At 38.6% G+C, this 20,705-nt stretch overlaps 1 protein-coding gene across 1 annotated transcript in view; it reads left to right on the top strand.

Moving 5' to 3' along the window:
• PRKAR2A (protein kinase cAMP-dependent type II regulatory subunit alpha) overlaps window positions 1-20,219 on the top strand; it is a 56,076-nt gene extending 35,857 nt beyond the window's left edge. The window contains exons 3-11 of the mRNA XM_048072299.2: window positions 443-495; window positions 1,889-1,972; window positions 6,599-6,705; window positions 7,796-7,949; window positions 11,095-11,196; window positions 12,989-13,063; window positions 15,298-15,363; window positions 16,046-16,184; window positions 16,766-20,219. Of these exons, the coding sequence (XP_047928256.1) occupies window positions 443-495; window positions 1,889-1,972; window positions 6,599-6,705; window positions 7,796-7,949; window positions 11,095-11,196; window positions 12,989-13,063; window positions 15,298-15,363; window positions 16,046-16,184; window positions 16,766-16,899 (914 nt within the window). The 3' untranslated portion in view covers window positions 16,900-20,219. The remainder of the gene's footprint in view (window positions 1-442; window positions 496-1,888; window positions 1,973-6,598; window positions 6,706-7,795; window positions 7,950-11,094; window positions 11,197-12,988; window positions 13,064-15,297; window positions 15,364-16,045; window positions 16,185-16,765) is intronic.
• Window positions 20,220-20,705: the final 486 nt, after the last annotated feature.

Below are 20,705 nucleotides of genomic sequence, written 5' to 3'. Positions count from 1 at the left end.
TTTTTTCAGTGAGTTTTGCTATATACTGTGTACTGCAGAGAACTGGGCAATGTAGCTGCAGTATTTTCCCTCTGCCTGTGTTTGTATGTGTTTGTAAATGAATCTGGATTTGTAATGTGTTTGTAAATGAATCTGAATAGTGATTGTTATGCTTTGATAAAAAATCAAAGGAAATCTACCTGTGCACCTGAGTACTCCATAGGCAACATTACCTTCTATTGTAAATTACAAACTTCTTACATGAGAGTTTGAGAACAGCTCTGCTGTGCTTGTTCTGAGAATAGATGGAATTTAAGTCTCTGACACCATTATGACATAAGAAAACAGGTTTTGTTTTTTTTTCCTGTAGGAAAATAAAACACAGATAATGAATCTAGAGGAAATTAACTTAAACTTGCTTTGATTGATATTCGTTTTCTAATGTACTCCTTTTTTTCTATAGTTTGTGCTGAGGCTTTCGATCCAGATGAAGAAGAAGAAGATACAGAACAAAGGGTAAGAATGAATGAATTACGCCGTGCTTGGTTCTCTCTACAGCTTGACAAGCAGACGTCAGTACGTCAGACTTCCTTACCATTTGTGCATTTCATTCTGCGAGGTGGTGAAGTATGCTGTCGCTGACAATGTGGCATTGCTCTGAAACTTAAGGCCACTTTATCACATACACTTATTTTGTCACTGTAGCTTTAATACAGTTTTACTTCAGAGGACTTGATATCTCTACTTAAGTCTACCATCTATAAAAGTTTGGATATTTTCCTTTCTTAATTATCCTTAATGCTTGTTGAGGCAATTCCTAGAGTACTGGTGCTGTTATGAAGGTTTAGTTAAACTCAAGCACAGCTGTTCCTTCATGGGTGTTTGAAATTCCTCGCATGCTTTTCACTGCCTTCTTGTCAAAGCAGTTTGCCTGGGTAGGAGAAATACTTCCTTGAAAGGTTTTGAGACTTGTGACCACCTGTTGTTCTATTGTTTTTGCAAGTTGGAAATTTCTAGGAATTGCAAGTCCAGGTACTGTTATTGTCTTTCTTTAGAGATATTTTATGTGAGGAAATCCTGTAGCCTGGCTGGTGAGGGTCAGTGTTTTCTCTAGGGACTTTCTGCTGTCCCATTTCCAGATTCCATCTCACTGATGCTTACACTTCTGCAAGGAAAAATCTAAGTCTAATCTAATTTGTCTTGAACGAGAAGATAGTTCATACATAAGATGCTACAAAAAAAAAAAAAGACTGTCTGATAATCAAGATGGTTTTAAACGTGGATACATCTATTTCATCAAAAGTGTTAATTTTCCTGACTGCTGGCTCAATATTAGTAAAAAATATATATACATATATATATATATTTTTTTTTTCAAATGAGGTCTGCTACTCAAGGTTGGACAAAGAATATTTAGAAATGCCTGCTAATGTAACTGTTTTTCAGAACTCTTGTTATTCCAGAAATACAGTTAATACGGTGAATATGAACTAATTAATGCTTTTTATATGTTTTCATAATTACCCCCCAATCAAAAAAAAAGAGCAGATAAATATTTTTATGAGACACAGTGAATGTTGGTTACTTTAACCCGATGATAGGTTTATTTGTGACTGTCTCTATGGCTCAGTTAGAAGGGAAGGGAAAGGCATCCTTTTATTCTTGTCTCTCTTCAGTGTTTTTTAGCATGTGTTAATTGTCAGCATAATATTTTTCTGTATTTTTCTTTCACTCTGTCTTGCATTGTACATTTATGTGTAAATACTGTTTATGTAAACAACAAAAAAGAACTTTACACTATGTTACTTTAAAATTGTGTTTGTGTTTTCATTTTGAAGTGAAGGTTCAATTTGTAATCATATTTCTTTGCTGTCATAACAGTTTGTTCATTTTTACTTTTTTTTTAAAGGTAGTTCATCCAAAAACTGATGAACAACGATGCAGACTGCAGGAAGCATGTAAAGATATCCTGCTCTTCAGAAATCTAGATCAGGTAATATCAGTTTAATGAAATCTAAACTGGAGTTGCTGTTCTGTAGCTTGATCTAACAGTCCAGACACTGTTATTGTGATAGTTCGTACAATTTTAATTATAAGCAGACTGGCTTGGGGCATGTATCTGGAGGTTACCGTCAATGAACAATAAAAACAGGACAAATTGTCAGTTATTGTGACTGTCAGATCACTATCCCTGCAAATTCCATTTTTTTTTCTTTTTTTGTTACAGAAAAGTATTTTATAAATTCTATTTTTCTTTTACTTCTGGGTACCATTACACTTGATTTGCTTTTCCTGACAGAACAGCTCATAATTTCATGGGCAATTTAAAATTGAAATAACTTACACAATTTATAATTGTTGAACTCTGTCTGCATTTGCTTGATTTTAGATTGCTTCACCTTTTTTTAAATGTCAGTGTGTCAGTAAATTTTCTGCAAGTGAATATAAAAGTAATGTTTTTAGGTTATTCTTGTTCTTCATCTTGCAGATTTATTGCTGAAGTTAATAATTAATTGCTGCTTGCTTCCGCATTGGGTTTTAATGATGAGCATCTCCATTGCTGCTGGCTCTTAGAAAATGTAATTGTGTTTTTTGCCTTTCATTTTTTTTAAATGAGGTTCGTAGGTTAGTTCAGGTATGTAGGATAGTTCAGGAATGGACCTCTGGAAATCATCAAATCCAGCCTCTGAAAGACCATAGGAGCAAGTGCTTCTCATATCTGATTTGGTGTTTCCAACAAAATGGAACTGACATCTCCACTACAGGTTGATTATATTTTATTTTATTTTTCTATTGTACTATCATAAAAACAAAGGGGAGGAATGAAAGCTCTAACACCAGCAGTGGTCCCTGCATCTTCCTGGTTTGAATCAGAGCTTTGTCTGAGATATGAAAGGATGTAGTTTATGGTTTCAGAAATGCTGCTCAGCTTTCCTTGAAGTTCTCACAGTTCTTGGTTGCTGTACAACCTCCAAGAGCCATTGAACTGCATTCCCAAAAGAGTATTTAAAAGCTTTTGACTGCAGCAAGCTTAAGAAATTCACATTCAGTCGAAAAGTTTCCTTGAAAGCTGTTCTTACAAAGACCGTTCTTTCGCTGTTCTGGGATTCTGTCATTATATTTATTTACTTAAGACATTTAAAATGCTCCTTTTGCAAGTAAACCAATTGTGTATAGTAAAAAATGAAACATCTAAGAATATTCAGCAGCTCAAGGGGTATCTACAAAATGTGATCACTATTCAAATTGATTAGGCCGATCTTTTAGCTTCCAGCAAAATCACCCAGAAGCAAAAAATTAATAAGCAGTTCATACTTAAAGATGACTATGAAAAACATATCTGAGCTGAAAAAGTGGCCTTAGAAAAATACTGCTTCTTGGGAAAAGCTTTCTAAGCAACTGGGGAGAGAAGTAATGGAAATGGTCTTAACTGCAGCTGTTAAAGACTCCAGCTTTAAGATAGCACATGGCTGAAAGATGACTGCAGTACGTACATTAATTATAGTATGACAAAGGGCACTTAGCAGAGAGGGAAGTGTTTTCTAGTCTTAAGTACACCTAAAATGGTGTATGGAACTTGCCTCCTTTCACCCCTCATCCCAATAATTTCTTTTTAACCTCCTCTGCACAATTGGGAAATACGACTTGTGTGGAAGGTTGGCTACAGAGTACCTACTGAAATGCATGAAATGCATGGCCGCTGCTTTTGCTCAGTGTATAATATCCTTCAATAATTGTGAGGAATACTTCCAAAGTGAGGCTCAAAATCTGTTCTTTGCTCCGTAGCTTCCAAACAGTGTCATGTAAAACAGTGTTGTTGCGTTTTGTTTTGTTTTAAAAACAAGCTGTAAGACCCTTCAAGGAGTAAAAGTGTTTGTGTGACTCGAATGTCCTGGCCAAATTCATTCCTTTTCCACTGGTTGCATGTGGGTGAACTGTGCTGAATTTAGGTCCAGTGACTCAACTGCCCTTTTAAATGTCTTACCTTGTATGATTAGTTGATGTCATACTTGGTATCAAATACAAAGGAGCCGATGTCCAGTGGATCACTTCTAGCAAGGTTCACACAGAACTTTGGACTGAAATCAATCCAGATTATCAGAGAGTTTAACCCTGAAGTTTTGAGCATGCCCAACGATACACATGATTTATGCTTCAATCTAAAGTGCAGGGGGAGTAGGTAATCTTTCTGCTGTTTAAAGCCGTGAATGTAATATCATGTGTATGCTCCCCAGTATCTTAGAAAGGAGGTTGTAGAATTTTAGTTATGACTGAATTTCGTACTGGGTGAGAGCAAAGCCTCTTATCCTTAGCAGCAAGGCCTTCAGGCATCCTCAGTACCCCTATTTGAAATGAGGGTCTTACAGTTCAGGCATCTCCTAGACCTTGTCCTTTTATTAACAAAAGAGCTCAGTGTTTCATTTACTTACAAATAAGTCTGCCTGTTTGTCCTCCAAATAAAACACTGCTGAGTTACAGTATTTTTAAAAAGCTTTTTAAGATTTATATTGCTTGTTTTCTGACAACTGTTACTTAAATGCATGCTGTGAAATAAGTGGTTGAACGGCATTCAGGCAATGGTTCTTAATTTAGTTTAAGCATCAAGAGAGTTTTTAAGGACAAGAGAATAAAGTTGGAGTGAAATGAGAGGCAATATTTTCAGTATAGAGCCAGTGTAGAGCCAAAGCCACCTAGAGCCAAGCCTAGCACTGACTTGTCTGGAGCTGAGTGGTCTAGAGCCCCAAAGTCTAGTTCCAAATGCTCTGGAGTCAAACAATGCAGAGCCAAAATGCCAAGAGCCAAACGGTCCAGAGCCAAGTCTAGCACCAGAGAGTCTGTCAGTGAACAGTCTAGAGCCAAACAATCTTGTAGCAGAGCCATCTAGAGCCAAGTCTAGGGCTGAACATCTGAGATACCTTGCAAGATCATTATAAATGATGATGACAGAAATGTGAAAATTAAAGAAAGACTTTTTTTTTTTTTTTTTTTAACCTGGGGTTTTATTCTGGAGCTCCTGTGAAACAGGAAATGGAGGAGGAATGCATATACTTTCTGTGAACTGTAGTGTTTCATATGTGGGAAATGGCAGGGTGCTTGGATCCTGGTGCCATGGCAGTAATGTCTGAACCAGCTCTGTGAAAATGAGAAGATTATTTATTACAGTGTTAGGTGAAAGATTGTTTAGATTTATCTAAAAGATATATTAATAATTTGCTATGTGATTGGGAATGTAGTTTAAAAGCTTTTATGGCATGTAATTAAAAAGTCCTTGCTAGTCTGTGCCAGCATGGAAAGGACCGTGGGAAGGGAGCTGGAGAAGAAAGGGATGTTGGTCTGAGTTTCTAGTGTTAGAGAGTTTTATCTCATGTCTGGCTGTAAGGTGAGATGGCTCCTAATCCCAGCTCTGCAACCAATGTGCCGTGTAGGCGTTGAATAAATCAGCACGTGTCTGCAGTGGGAATACTGCTGTGGGATCGCACCGTCTTCCAGGGGGCTTTAGCAAATTGCCTATCTTCTGTGTCTTAATTTCCTAGCCCTTACAACGGGGAATGCTGTAATGAAAAATAACGTAACAAGTAATGTTGTCAAATACGTTAAGCTTCTAACATACGGCAAGTGTTAGGCATTTATTTTAATAACTTGTACATCTCAATTCAACATTTTAGTCGTTAAGTGAAAATGGTGTAGGATGAGTGTAGTGTTTAAGGGGGGAGATAGCATTTATTTTCCCTGGCTGGGTGGTTTGACCTCTCCCTGTAGAAAATGGGTGAGGCCTTTATATGAGTGGCTTCTCTCACCAGGATAGATAGTTTTGAAAATCTTTGGATGACCTGTATTTGCAAGAGCGTTAATAGCAGTATCATGCATGGTTGTGCTGTCTGTGTGTGGGCTTTGACTTTTACAACTTCCTTGGCTGCGCTGCGTACAAAAGAAAGTTTAGTCATGGCTCATCAGAGAAACCCCGTTTGCGTCTGCTGTGCTGCCAAAGCTTATCCCATTTTCTGTATGTGCTCCCCATCGGTGGCTGCCTGATCTCATCTGGTGCAGAAGTTGCAGGTTCTCTAAGACACAGAGTATCTGGGGAAATAACTTTGTCCAGAGGCTTGTTGAGTACAGCCCTTGTCATGGTTGGGGCTCTTGGCTGGTAACAGCGCAAATATGATATTAATAAATCATGGTGTGGTTTTTAGACATAAATATAATGAAATATGTGTACTGCTGATATAAATCAGTATGTATCCATTGCAGTGGAGATGTGTCAGATTATACCAAGTGAAAGCTTGCTTATACATATGTGCTTAACTGATGCATACCATTTCAGTGCCAAAGCAATTTGAACATAAATTTGAGATAATAGCTCTGCTGTAAGGGAAGCATCTGTTTGTCTGCATTACTGAACTTATATTAATAGGCTGGAAACAGTGAGGTACTTTCTAGTTAAAAGCAAAATTCAATATCAAAATTACTTGTATTTGCATACAAGCAAAAATAATGCAATGCATGTTGCAGTTCATTATCCAGATCAGGTCAAATGAATTTGCCTTTGTCCAGCAAATAATGCAAAGTTGTATTTTCTGAGTGTGTTTTTCTTTTTTCCCCTCTCTTGTTTGTTTTATAGGAGCAGCTGTCTCAGGTCCTTGATGCCATGTTTGAGAGGAAGGTGAAACCTCAGGAACACGTGATTGATCAAGGGGACGATGGAGACAACTTCTATGTCATTGAGTGGTAAGCAGCTGTGCCTTTGAAAAGTGAAGCATGTTTCTTTTCAGCTTCTTAGAAATGGCAGGGAATACCTACTCCAAGATGGTTTCCAAAGGAAACATACTTTTTGCAATTGTTGCCTCTTCCCTTTGTCTTTCCATGTTCCCCTTTAGGTTCCCATTGACTTTTGGATCATTTGCCAAGGGCAATCAAATGTGACAGAGGTGGACATCCTCATGGTGCGTCCACCATCTTACTGAGTTGCCCTTTTCTGCTTTTTTTTCCTTAGGGATTTTATATTTTTTCATGTGAGCATTTTTCTTTTGAGTCCTTGAGCTATGTATGATTACCATCTCAACAATGACACTTTGGTCTGTGTCTTTATTCTTCTTATCTTGCAGAGCTTTAGCTCACAGACTGTCTCACAGCTCAGCAAGTTCTCTCTGTAAGGCTGAGCCAAGGTCACCCAGTGACACCTCACCCATATAGTCCTTGGGCCACAGACATCTGAATGCTAGGCTGAAGGTTACATGGCTATAGTTATTTGGAAACAAATGGCACTAGTAAGTGACTTTCAGGCTGAGGGATGGGAAGAAGTTGTTTCGTTTCACTCAAAGTGCTCACAGATGGCTCTTTAAATCAAAAAGACGTCTTCCCTCTCTGAGAGGCATCAGAAGCACCAATCTTCAGAGATATTGTTGAAAAAACAGCCAAATAAAGGTTATAGATGGATTCGAGACACCCCAAAGGGGCCTCACTGGGTAATACACATGCTGTGAGAAGACAGATGGAGTTAAAGAGCATCCGCACCCATCCAACTACCTTTCTTTCCCCTGGCTGGATCACTTAAAACAGCGTTGTCAAAATACTATGCAGAGGAAAGCAATTAGGTTCTGGCCAGGTCTACCGAGACTAAAATGCTTTATTAATGGAAAGATATTGTGGAAATACTGTAGCTAGAAGCAGTTTAGTGTTGGGCAATTGGAAAACTCAATAAAGCATGTTCCATCGCACCTAGCAATAAGAGGACTATTTGTATAACAGCAAAAAAATGTTTTTGATGTCTGTACTGTGATGTTGTCTAATGAAAAGCATCTATTCCATTGTTTTCCAGGGGATTGTATGATATTGTTGTAGCAAAAGACAACCAGGCACGCTGTGTGGGCCGCTATGATAATCACGGCAGTTTTGGGGAACTGGCGTTGCTGTACAACACTCCTAGAGCTGCCACCATTGTTGCCACGACAGAAGGAGCCCTTTGGGGACTGGTAAGGAAAGGAAGTCGCTCTCATATGCGTACTGTTTGAAATACTAACTCACCATATCTAGCAGCAGGTGCTTTTCTCAGTATGATTCCTTGTGCTAATAGCTATTTTATCATGATTTGTTATCTCACCTTGTTGCATAAAAGATCCATTGTGCAAATGGTTTTGGCCACCCTTCTAGAACAACTCATCTGTAAAAACTGTGTTGCTAGTTTTATCTGTCCTTTTTATCATTTTGCATTTGTTGTTATCAGAGCTCTTGTCAGGGAAAAAGCAAACAAACGTCCCTTCATCCTGCAGAGAACAGTGGAGACATTAATGCACATATTTTGCAGAGGGAAAAAACAGTATCTAAATAACATTCTTTATTTTCAACTCACCTTTATGCCATTTTGTCCCCTTTAAGGGATATGGACAGTGTTGAATATCTTCTTGAGCATGTCAGTAATTTGAAGAGTAGGAAAACTGCCCAAAGCTTTGTTTTCCCTCAGAATAAACTGTCATGATGTTTCTGGTCCCTTTGTGTTACCCTGGAAGAGGTTCTCGGGTCAATGCGACCTTTTGAGATACCAAGCTAAATGGTGATGTTGCTATGTCTCTAGCCCATCAGTGTTTAATGTGAAGCTGTAGACATTAGTTTCCTATTTTAGTTCTTTTCTCTACACTATTTGGATAGGGTTATTTTCACAGTGCTCTCTTACTCGTCGGTAAGGGCTCACATAATAAGTAAATTGTGCCATCAGAGAAGCCTTTGAAGCCAAAAGTGTTGTATGCTTTCAGTGTGCACTGTGCTCCGCAGCAACAATCGCTGGGGGTTCACCATGTGTTGTGACCTTGATTATACGACTGATAAGCTGCTACACACGGCATGCTTATGCAATCTCTGCACTTGCTGAGAGAACTGATTTTCCTTTTCTTTCTGAGCTGAAAGAAAAGATTTTGGTAAATCAGCCAGGGAGTAATGTCGGTATCTAATTTCTTGAACAAAATAGCTACGTACACAGCCCATTCATAAAAGGAAGAAACTGAGAAGATGATTCTTTGTTCCAGTTTGCCTTTGAAAAGAGCTGCACAAATCAGGTTAATTTTGTTTTCGTTCTGTGATTACATTCACTTAATTAGCAAGATGTAGTTGAAGGGAGACCTTTTGCTAGATGTCTGTCCTGTGGATATTTTATTAACTAAGGTTCCATTTTCCAGTCCAAACCTTTGGTTATTTATTCCTGTTATTCTGTTATTGGCATGTTTTATTGTATTATTTTGTGCCTGATGTAATTTAAACATATCTTTATTAGTCTGCAAAAGTAATTGCTAAAGCTTATAGATTGTCTGCCATTTAGGAGGTGCGGGTTACTCTTGCTGCATTGCAGGCTTAGGCTAACAGAAGGCTCAAACACGAAGCAGTAATGAAATAGGGGTTTTCTGTGGAGCAGAGAAATGTCCTCACCGTTTGCTATTGAATGTGTCTGGGGAAAGCCTCACAACTGTGCATGCTTTCATCACTGCTCTGTCTTTTTGTCCAAATACTGCTGCTTCTCCTACCTCATTGATACTCTGAAACAAATGAATTCTGAATTTATGTTTTTGCAATTCCCCTGACAATTTCTGCACCTCTCTGCTTCTCTAAAGGTGTACATATGAAGAGACTTCTACCACTGAAGAATTTCTTTAAAACAAAAGAACCCCCCCCCCCCCCCCCCCCCCCCCCCCCCCCCCAAAAAAAAAAAAACAGACAAAAAACCAACCAACCAACCAACCAACCACTAATCCCTCAGGCTTTGTCATCTCTTGTCCTTTGGATAACAGTGACACTATTCTGTTCATCTGTCACCTCCTTCAATTTACATATTCCACTAGTGCTACCAGCATCAGTCATTGTTTCCTCTCAAAGTATATGTAGCCTGCAGCCCATAAAACTGTTCTCTTACCTGGAAACACCACTTCACCTCAAAATCTCTTCTGAAGTATCAGTTGATGTTTTTAGAAAATGAAGATGCAGAGGAATGTCTCTCAGGGACTTTGGATGTTGCTGCTAATTAAGTGGTATATTTAAAATATATATATATTTGGGGGGACCTTTTTCCTGACCGAATTTCTGCTCCTTTCTTCTGACTTTATTTTTGATTTTCCCATTTAGGCTCACATCATTTATAGGCTGTTAGCATCACTGTTCTGCAAACACTAACAGAAATACTGGGGGGCAAGTGCCTTTCCCCTTAGCCTGGGTGTGCTGTGTATTTGCAACTCTCTTTTGCCCCTTCTCAGCAGTGTTCTACAGTAGTTCAGCCCAGCCTTTTCTGCGTGCAAAGAAAAAGCATTTCAGTAAAATCTCTGACAATAAACTCGCAAACATGTCTGCCACTGCAGGTACTGAGACAGATGTAGTGAGCTGGGCGAGCTTGCCTTCACTCAGGCACGTACTGCCGCCCACTGGCCATGGAGCTGGTACAGCACTAACTGCTGCCTGAAAAAAAAGTCAGCAGGGCAGGTGGTGGAGCAGCAGGCTGGAAATCTTGCCCAGTATTTAGGCTTCAAAAGCAAACCAAAGAATTTTTACATCAAGAAGGTGCTTGTGGTGCATGTGGACAGATAGAAGTTCAGAAGGAGCCAGTCCCTGCAAAAAGCTGCCTCTTGGATCCTTAAAGGTGGAGGAGGAAATCAAGTCTGTTGCTGTTTGATACTCTTTGTGCTGATCTAAATCTGAACTGAGGACAGAAGAATCCAGTTCAGACTTAATCCTGTAGTTGCTTTACCAAATAAGTGTTGCAAATTCCAATTTCCAATGGCTTCAGCAAGAAGAGAATAATTTCTTTATTCTATGTGGAAGCACGAAAGATATAATAAAAATCAACCAAAAAAGAAAACAAACTCAACTCTGAAAAAAAGTACAAGATAGACTAAAAGGGGAATTCTTAAGTGCTTACCTGAGAAGGACCAAGTTTGTCGTAGAGCTCCCTGTCTTTCAGTTTGTTGTTACAGTAAATACTCCCACAAGAGCTGTTAGGATCACCATTGCAAAGGATATGGTGCCAATTTAATAGCCTGACTCTCATATCCAGTGTTTCTTACACTGCTTAGTTAATGTTTGTTAGTTCTTTAATCAATAAGCATTTTAGGTGAGAGGAATAATTTGTGCTGTTTCTTGCAGGATCGAGTGACATTCAAAAGAATTATATTGAAAAACAATGCAAAGAAGAGGAAGACATATGAGTTATTTATTGAATCTGTGCCCCTTCTTAAATCCTTGGAGGTAAAGACTCTCGGAAATATCAGATTCTTGCACTAGCATTATCACTGCAGTCAGTGTTTCTGCTATATCAGAAATCTGTCAGTTTTGCTTACAGATTTTTAAGAGCTGCTTCAGTGTCCCATTTGCCGTACAAGTGAATTTACGTTGTTGAACAACATGTACAAAATGTTGTACAACATTTTTTTCATATCCTTTGTTCACAGTAGACATTTTTTATCCTAGTCTGTATAAACATTTAAAAACAAAGTATAAAACGGAGAACATGTATGAAAGTGAACACTGGGACTTGTGACTTTGGTTCTGTTTGAGGGTGTGATACTGAAGTAATGGTACAATCACTGAAAAATTTGGCCTTCGTTGACTGCGAATGGTTTTAATTTCATAGCTGTGGGCCACACCAGATCTTGCCTTAAACCTTAACCCATATTCAGTAGTTAAACTAAGAACAGGCTAAAGAAAGCACTGCTGCCTGGGAACAAAATGACCAGGCAGAGCTGACACGTGTTACGTTGATGTGTGTGGTACATGATTTTAGGAATGTGTAGTCACTTCTAAGCTGTGTTCAGACTGTGTTTTCAGAAGGGTTTTGTAGCCATACCAAACTGCTTTGAACGTTGGTATGTTTCTGCCTTTGCCTTGTATCACAACTTAGATTTCTTTGTTAGCATTGATATTTTGTATTTCAGAACATCTTTTAATCCTCTTAAGAGAAAATTACAAAGTGATCAAGTATCATAGGTGTGAAAAGCAACCTCTACTATATATTAGTTTGGACATATGCTGATAGCTGTGGAAGGGGTGAATTGCATAACATCTTCTCCTTCGATGGCTGGCTTAAACTAGTTCAATCAATGTGACTTTTGAGCAAAATGACTCATAAATATTTAAGGATATAGAAAAATAACTCATTAGCACTGCATGGCTTTTTGCATGACACACTGCAGTTGAATCATGCGTGGATCAGAATTAACAGTTTCTCAAACACGGGTTAGATTGAAGTGCATTTGTGAAATGAATGGATTAAAACTGAATCATCTGTTGAGGTATTCATTTTTAACTGTTTAAGATTTTCTTCCTTTCTGAATACATTTTTACACTGATCTGAACAAATAACATTGTTTTGTGGTATGCTGGATGAGAAGCAGGAAACACTGGAGATAAATTTAACTGTCCTTTCTCCCTTCCTGTTTGTGAGGGCTTAGGCATGTTTCACTGCATGTCAGATTAGTACCTCCTGACCTTGCTGCTGGGCATCCTGTTGCAATGCCTGCTTACAGTTTAGACCCAGTATCTTCTTCAGATCACCTCTTCCTCTCACTAATCTAGGAGTGAGTTTTGGGACTGGGAAAAAAAAAAAAAAAGATTATTCAAGTGTGTGGTGATTAAAATATTTTGAATTTGTGCTGCTGGTATTCTCACTGAAGTTTGTTCTTAGGAAATTTGTGACTTTTTCTAAGTGCTTTTGTCAAATTTCATCTGAATCTCACAGGACGTATTTTTGTTGTTGCTGTTCTAAAACAGCCAAATCTGTTATTTTAAATTTAGGGGGTAAGAAAAGCACACGGATGGGACACTAGAAAAATTTATTTGCCTATTGATTATGGTAGTCTTGAAAACTGTTGGGCAGTTTAACAAAGTCATTGTTAGGGCTGCATTTTTCAGTACCCAGATTGTGTGTGTGTGTGTGTGTGTGTGTGTCTAGTGAATGCATCTTCAATTCTGAGTTACAAAGTTTACTAGAGATGTACTGTAGCAGACAGATAATTGTGCTTAATTTTCCTCTTCATTCTAGGCATCAGAGCGAATGAAAATTGTGGATGTTATAGGAGAGAAAGTGTATCAAGATGGGGAACGTATCATTGCTCAGGTACTTGGAGTCTAAATTCCCATTTATCATTCTCTCATCTCTTCTTCTTTTCCTATGTGGAACTTACTTATAGAATCATGTTAATTGAATCAACTTGGCATCACTTATTTTTTCTTCAAACTTCCAGTGGGCCACACCAGATCTTGCCTTAAACTTTAACATCCAGTTTGTTTAACCAGCTTTTGAATATTTGGGGAAGTACCACTGAGTCTTTTGCTACGTATTTTTTCTATTACTTTAGCTTCTGTTTTTTCTGCTTGTGTCCACTTGTTTTTCATAATTGGTCTTTGAAAGGGTTCAAGAAGAATGTGCCTTAAGCTGAAAGTAAGTCCGTCTATGCAGTTTTCCATGAAAGCTATTTTCCATTCCCAGCTGTACCTTTTATAGGCATCTGCGACCAGATTAAACAAGGAGTCGCAATCACATAGTAAAAGCATCTCTGATTTCTAGGTCTGACTAAGCAGCACAATCAAACAATTCAACAGGAGCGTGATTTGAATAAAACTAAATGAACTCACTGGGAATATTTTACTAGTTGGACTCAACTGAGTTAACTATACTGTCTAAGAAACTATCAGTTACTTAAACCACTCTTTTCCTCATGCTCTTAAAAAGAGTATTTCAGTGTTGTAGTCTGACTTCAACTGACAGTCTCTGGTTGTTGATATGTTTTGTCTGCTGTAATAGATCAAGGCCAGATTGGTGGAACATAAAGCTGGACAAATTCAAGCTGAAGCTATGTTTTTGTTGGCTGTGACAGAAATAACTTTTTGGGATATTTTTACTGATGAAACACCAGAATTCTGCATCAAGTTTCACTGGAAGTTGCTTTGTATATTTACTTATTTTATGAAAGTACTCTTGTTCAAATAGGAGTTAATGCAAGAAAGTCCTTGGCCTACCAGAAATAGTACGCTTTTGATCACAAGTTGTCTTGTTTTATAAATGGAGTGTGACTCCTTGATAATATCTTGAATAGTTGATCTTAATTACCTTGAATGTCAGATAACACTGAATGTAGGAAACCTTATTTTGCTGATAACCAAATACTGCCAAATTACTTCTCTCCAAAAAGACGCTCAGTTTTGTAAGCTGAAAATCTTGTTGCTTAAGAATCTGAGAAAACTGGACTCTCAGAAAAATCAAAGCTTATAAATCAGCCTCCAGTTGCGCAGTTGGTTTTAATCTCTGTAATAAGTGAATTAAGGACAAGGATGGAATTACCTGTAAAAAAAAAAAATACAAGTAGGATTAATAGTCTGGATTGTTTGGGGCGATAGTGAAAAGATGATGAAATGTTATGCTTGGAAAAGACTGCTAGCTCTTCCGTTACAGCAGTTGCATCAATACCATGAACCCCTTTTCTCTCATCCAGCACACATTTCAATAGCTTCTCTATGAGGATCTTTTTGGAGACAGTGTCAGAGGCCTTACTGAAGTCTAGGTAGTAGTCATAGGACTTTTTCATAGAAACAGCTGAGTTTGACTAAAACAAAAATTTTTACTTAATGCTCAGTTATTCAGCAACACCTTAGCATATCTTTGTAGAATTTGATATAAAATGGCTATCAATTTGGAGGTTCTCCCACTTTCCTGGTGTGACTTATTTTCATGTAATGGCATGATGCCATTAAGTGCTTCATTCCTTACTCACTACCTTTCTATGGCTGTTGCATCATTCCTCATGTAGATGGCTTGCATTGTGGATGTGGTCCTCTTCCTTTCTATGTTAATGTTCCTCAAGTGTAGCTATTCTGGATTCTGCTGATCCCACTGTTTTAGATAGGATTGGTTGAACTCATTCATACTTAGTTTAATGGATCTTTCTTCCTACTGACATCTAGAAATGTGGTCACTGACTTGATGTTTTATTAAAACTTGCTTCTGAAAATTCTAGGCTCAAGTTAGTTTCACTATCTTCTGGTTGCTTTCATGAGTATCGGAAGATTTGTGTTCACTTAAGTGATTTTGCTCTGTATTGTCAATCCCCTTTGCTTCTTTCCTTTCTACCTCCCCTGTCACTGAAGGATGTGTACTAACAGTTTCTTCCCCTGTGGGTTCCTCTGATATATTTGCATAACCAGTCGTCTTTTAATGCTTTAAGAATTTGAGTGTCACTCAATTCCAGCAGATCTCTGCACAAAGCCTAGTTCAGAATGAATGCTTTAATACCATTCATATATATATATACTTTTACAGTAAACAAAAAAAAGTGTTTTACCTTTTCTTCACAGGGTGATAAAGCAGATTCCTTTTACATTGTAGAATCTGGTGAAGTAAAAATCATGATTAAAAGCAAGGTAAGTTCAAATTGGGTGATCAAGCTTTAGATTAATCCCTGATTTGATCAATTAACGCGAGCAGCGTGCAAAAACCTAGCTTATTTTAAGATTGATTTTTTTAATGATATTTATCCTCGTCACTTATGTGATGTAGGTTGTAAATCCCTGTATCTGTTCTGAAGTGGCCAGAATTCAGTTTGCTAAAGTTGGAAGGTCTTTTGCTTGTATCTGCTCCTCTGCAAACTGACCTGATGTACTCTCGCTGGCCTTAAGTGTGGAAATGAAACTTGTAGAATTATAGCAAACTGCAGCTAACAAAGCTGGGGCATTTTATCTCCAGTGACATAATAGCCATTGGCATTTGAACAAATCTCTCTACAGCCTGGAGCAGTCCTTAGGGAGCAAAGTCTCATGCATGAGAAAACTTTGTACCTGTGTTAGGCGACTGTAATAGCAGTTCCCAAAGCTGTGAGTATCTGCCAACCTCAAAACCTGTGGGCCAGCATACACTTTTCTTATCAAACTTGTAATTGAACGTTCTGTCAGGGTATTCTACCAATACAGGGGACGATTTGGGAACTGCTAGTTTAAAAGCTCTAAACCAATGAGTGGTTGCACATCCCCAGGATATCTGGGATTGACTTGAGCCTTGTACAAAGACAGAACTGCATGTGAATAATTAAAATGCACTGTTTTACAGACTATGACGAGTAAGGAAGCTAACCAAGAAGTGGAGATTGCTCGGTGTCGCAGAGGACAGTATTTTGGAGAGCTTGCACTTGTTACCAACAAACCCAGGGCAGCCTCTGCCTATGCTGTTGGGGAGGTCAAATGTTTAGGTAAGCAGATGTTCTATGTTTCTAGTTACTCTCTTCTGGTCTTCGCTTGTTTTGTGGACTACCTCTGACAGAGCAGTTATTTGAAACCTGGCCAGCCTTTTGGTACCTTGTGGTCAGATGCTAGAAGCTAAGAGCATTGGCCTGGAGTGGATTTCCATGACGAGGTTTGAGAAGCACCATTGTCTCCTGCTCAGACCTTCAGTTTCAGGTGGGTGGGGATAACTGCCCAGCAGGCTCTGTTTTCCCTGCTTGTATGGTCTGTGCCCTTTGAAAGGGGGAACTTGCACCAGGACTCCAGATTTCAGCATCAGCTTCTTATATAGAGATTGTTTGTCACGGCTTCCAGGTGATCTGTCAACGCCTACACGGTGTGTATAGGTCAGGTGTGTATTTCATTAATCTTGTTTCTCCAAGCAACAGGACAGAGATAAATCAGAGATAGGATTTGTTTGTGTGGCTTCTGTTGGAGCCTCAGAACCAAATGGATCAGACCGAATGTCTGTGTTCTGAGATCAAAAAGTAGATTGGCATGTGGTGTCCTTTTTGATAAACAATCTTCTTTTCACTTCTGTTCTTTGCAGTCATGGATGTGCAAGCGTTTGAGAGGTTGCTTGGACCCTGCATGAATATTATGAAGAGGAATATAACGCATTATGAGGAGCAGCTGGTGGCAATGTTTGGCTCTAGCATGGACCTGTTGGATCCAGGGAATTAGGCACAGGGTACCTCAATGCCTTCTTAGTTCAAGACACAGAAAAGCCTCCTATCAGCAACACAACTCACAAGGAAAATGGACACTACGGAACAGTTACTGCTGCTGTCTTCTTGGGCATTTTAAAAACCATAAGCAAGTCTCAGCACAGATGGATTGCTCGCTCCCTGCCTCCACTTTGCTGCTGATACTTCATTATTAGACCTAGATTAAAGATGATTCTAACCCCGAGTTCACTTACTTGGTTCAGAATGGCATCTGTTCAACAGTTCAAGTGCCTGATACGAAATCCAAAGTGTACAAGATACAGAAGCCTCCTTCCTCCTGGTGTTCCCGTTGGGATAAATTTTCAGATCAGATTTTGTGGTGGGAGGTTGCCTATTCTGCAGAGGCAACCTGTGGAATACAAGCCTTGTATAGGCTTATTATCTTCTTGTATTGTTTTCCTTACACAATGTCAAATTTGCTTTTAATTGTAGCATCTGGGTTTGAAGTTAAAACATCCGTGCAGCTGGTTAATAAGGTGGCACTGAAGTTTTCTTCTACCTGCTGAAAGATGCAGGTACTATAGCTCTTTAAACCAAGTAAACTGAGCTGGGGACACGGGTGAGAGTCTGCTTAGCAACAAAATGCAGAAAGTGAAGCATTACTAAATTTCAAGTGTATTCTGAGCAGCAAAGAAAATTGTTTTGCTCCACGCTTCCCAAAAAGTGTGCAGTGAGTTCAGATCAAATGGCTGGAAGGTGTCAGTTGTCATCTCCCCAAATTTGCTCCTTGTTTCTGACATCAGGTGGATTTTATTGTGGTGAGATCACAATAGATGGCCACCTTCTGCTTACGGAGATCCTTTATACTGCTAGATTTGCCAGGGTGCTGTTGTCTGGGTCAGTTTTAAAACTTTATAAGGAGGTGAATGTTATGTAATTTAAAGGAAAGCTACTTCTCTACTTATTTATAGGAGCTCCTCCCCCCCCCCCAAAAAAATCACAGTATTCTAATTTTATTGGACACTTGGAGTCCACTTGGCTTCCAAATGCCATGTTGATTTTAAAAACTTTTGAAAAGTTAGTAACATTGGACTTTGCAAAGCAAATGTCTTTGCTAACTAGGCAGTTGGTGTACTTGAGGGATCTTTTGGGTTAAGTGATAGCTAAGCTAATGATAGTTATCTAAAATACCTGTTAAATTTGCAGCATTTTCTAGGTAGATTCTATTTCTACAGCTTTAATGAACTTAATTGGTATACAGCTGAGATTTTATCAAAGTACTATCTAAATAAGAATCAGACCGTAAGAAGAACATTTTTATGGTGTGAAATGGGATATGTATACTAAATAATTGAATTCGTAGGTAATAAATCTAGTGACCCTTTGAATTTGCATTCTTCTGCAGCTCACGAAAACCTTGGTGGTGTTTTTATGGGGATGATGGTATTTTAATTGTGGATGCTAATGTAACGGAACCTTCTCTTTTTATTCTTGGCCATCTGAGCGAGAGTAGAAGGATGCTAATGTTGAATTCCTGTTTCTAGTTATGACAGTGGACATTTCTCTAAGGCACAAGATACTTAGCTGCAAGTTGATTTCTGGGTGATAAATATTTTTCCCTAAATTGATGAGGACGTCCCAGTTCCTGCAATATGAGTAAGATGGAAACTTGATAAGTTTGGCTATTGTCCAGTAACTGTAATTGGAGTCATATTTTTATATGATGCAAATGATTTGTAATGGGCACCACTGAACAAGGTGTTTCCATATTAAAGTTCTGGTTGTAATGTGTAGTGGCTGTTCTAACTGCATGTATTTTAGAACAGTGAATTGCCCTTGCTTTCCTGGGCTGGATTTCTTTTTTTTTTTTTTTTTTGTTATAAATTACAGCCAAAGAAGCAGCAGGTACTTCTTTTTGTGCTTCTGAGGTTTTACACCAAAGACAATATCATTCTTTTAATTACAGATTTTTATTTTTTTTAAGACAAGAAAAAAAAGAGAAAAAAAAAAAGAAAAAACCACACTCATCGGGCCCTTACACTGATATTTTAAAGTTTAAGATAGTTTGGGCTCTAAGACAGAAGTCTCTCTAAAGCCAGCTTGTGACTGTCTTGCAACCCAGACATAAACTGGTCTGCAAACCAGTATAAAGAGAAACTTGCTGTGAATAATCATCAGCTGGTCTTTGTTGCTCCCAAGCAGAATATCCTCTCCTTTGTCTGGAGGAGCCTGGCAGGTTGGGCTGCTGTACAGATGGATTCCACTTTGGTTCTCTGCAGGACAGGACTGGATACCGCAGCACATGCAAACATTGGCAATTGTTTTGAAGTTTAACCAAAAAAAAACCAACACCCAAGCAAGACCAATGTTAGATTTGTAAGGTAATTCTGCCTGGAAGGGAGGATTTGAGCAAACTTTTGAAGTTTTATCTTTCTCTAGATTCTTTGAAGCAAAGGCATACTGGGCAATGCCATCCTGCATCCAGGATCTGTGACATCATTTGGTGGTGTAGAGAGGCAACCTGACCTTCAGCTGAAGGAGAATGAGCCTGTAAGAAGGCTGGTCCATGTAAACTGTTCTAGTTTGCAATGTGTGTGACTAGTTTGGTCTGGTTTAACCAACATGTTCTGGACAAATTTGGAACATGAAGGTAGTGACAGAAGCTTCTAGCAAGATGCTCAACATAGCCAGGTATCTGGATAGCCAAACAGCACCAGCAATGAGCAAAGTCAGAAAACGTGCGAGGGGTGATACCAAGACCAAGGAGTGATGTGAGGTGTCTGGTAGTAAAGTTCCACCTGCATTATTGTCTAAGCTTATTCCTTTTCTCTATGACTGTTCTCACAAATGCTGGGGAGAATGAGCACAGGTTTTTTGTTGTTACTGCTCAGTGTTCAGTAAATCTTCTGTGGATTCTCTGACAGTGGAGAAAGATCTAGTTTTTAATAAAAGAACTCAGCAGCAAAGTGGGTAAAGAGGATAGTGTCTTTGAGACTTGGAGGAAAAGGTCTCATTTCTGATTTCCTGCTTGTGATTGTTGTGAAGTCAGTGAGAGGAGCTTTCAGTGGTCAAATATCCTGGCATATGGTATTTCTACTTAATGTCACAGCACAGGTTTCACAATGTAAAAAAAAAAGGGGGGGGGGGCAAAATGCTCTCTTTTAGACAAGAAAACAAAACTGTGCAATTTTGCACAGAGGGAAAAAAAACAACCCTTTGAATGTCACTTCCATTCTTTCTTTTCTGTTGGCTGAAAATGGACGCTTGTTCATGACTTGTATTTGTAAACTAGTCTTGCCAAAATACAAACACTGTTTTTTTTTCCACTCCAGATAATTTTTGTTGTTACAGTTATTGCTGATTATTTTCACTTCTTTCTAACCATATATTTTATTTCAAGAGGCCTTCCTTGTGGATTTTCTCCTGATTGTCTGCAGCACTACACTGCTATTTTAAGGTGGAAGAAAGTCACTAACCTCATGGGAGAACACTCAACTCCGCTTAGCTGGCTGGAGCTAATAATGCATTACTAATTTTCCTCTGCTCTGTGGGGCAGAAGGGGAATTAAATTCTGCATAAAGTTGCTACCTCAAGGCTCCAAGTGCTTTAAAAGTCTTTCACGTGGGAGAATTTCATAAGACAGTTCTTAAAATTGGTCTGTTCTTTTGAGTTAAATATTTTTAATCGATTCATTGAGGGACCCTTATTTTAATTCATTTTACACTTACTATTTGATTCTCAAAGGATGAATAGCTGCAAAGTTTGGTTCTTGCAGTACAGTGTTAACATGAAAAAAAAATATCTGACGTATAAGCATATGGT

This window comes from Anser cygnoides, chromosome 10, assembly GCF_040182565.1.
Source record: "Anser cygnoides isolate HZ-2024a breed goose chromosome 10, Taihu_goose_T2T_genome, whole genome shotgun sequence".
NCBI classification, from domain to species: Eukaryota; Metazoa; Chordata; class Aves; order Anseriformes; family Anatidae; genus Anser; species Anser cygnoides.
The sequence above is the reverse complement of the archived record's forward strand: the minus strand, read 5'-3'. Positions and strand labels throughout refer to the sequence as shown.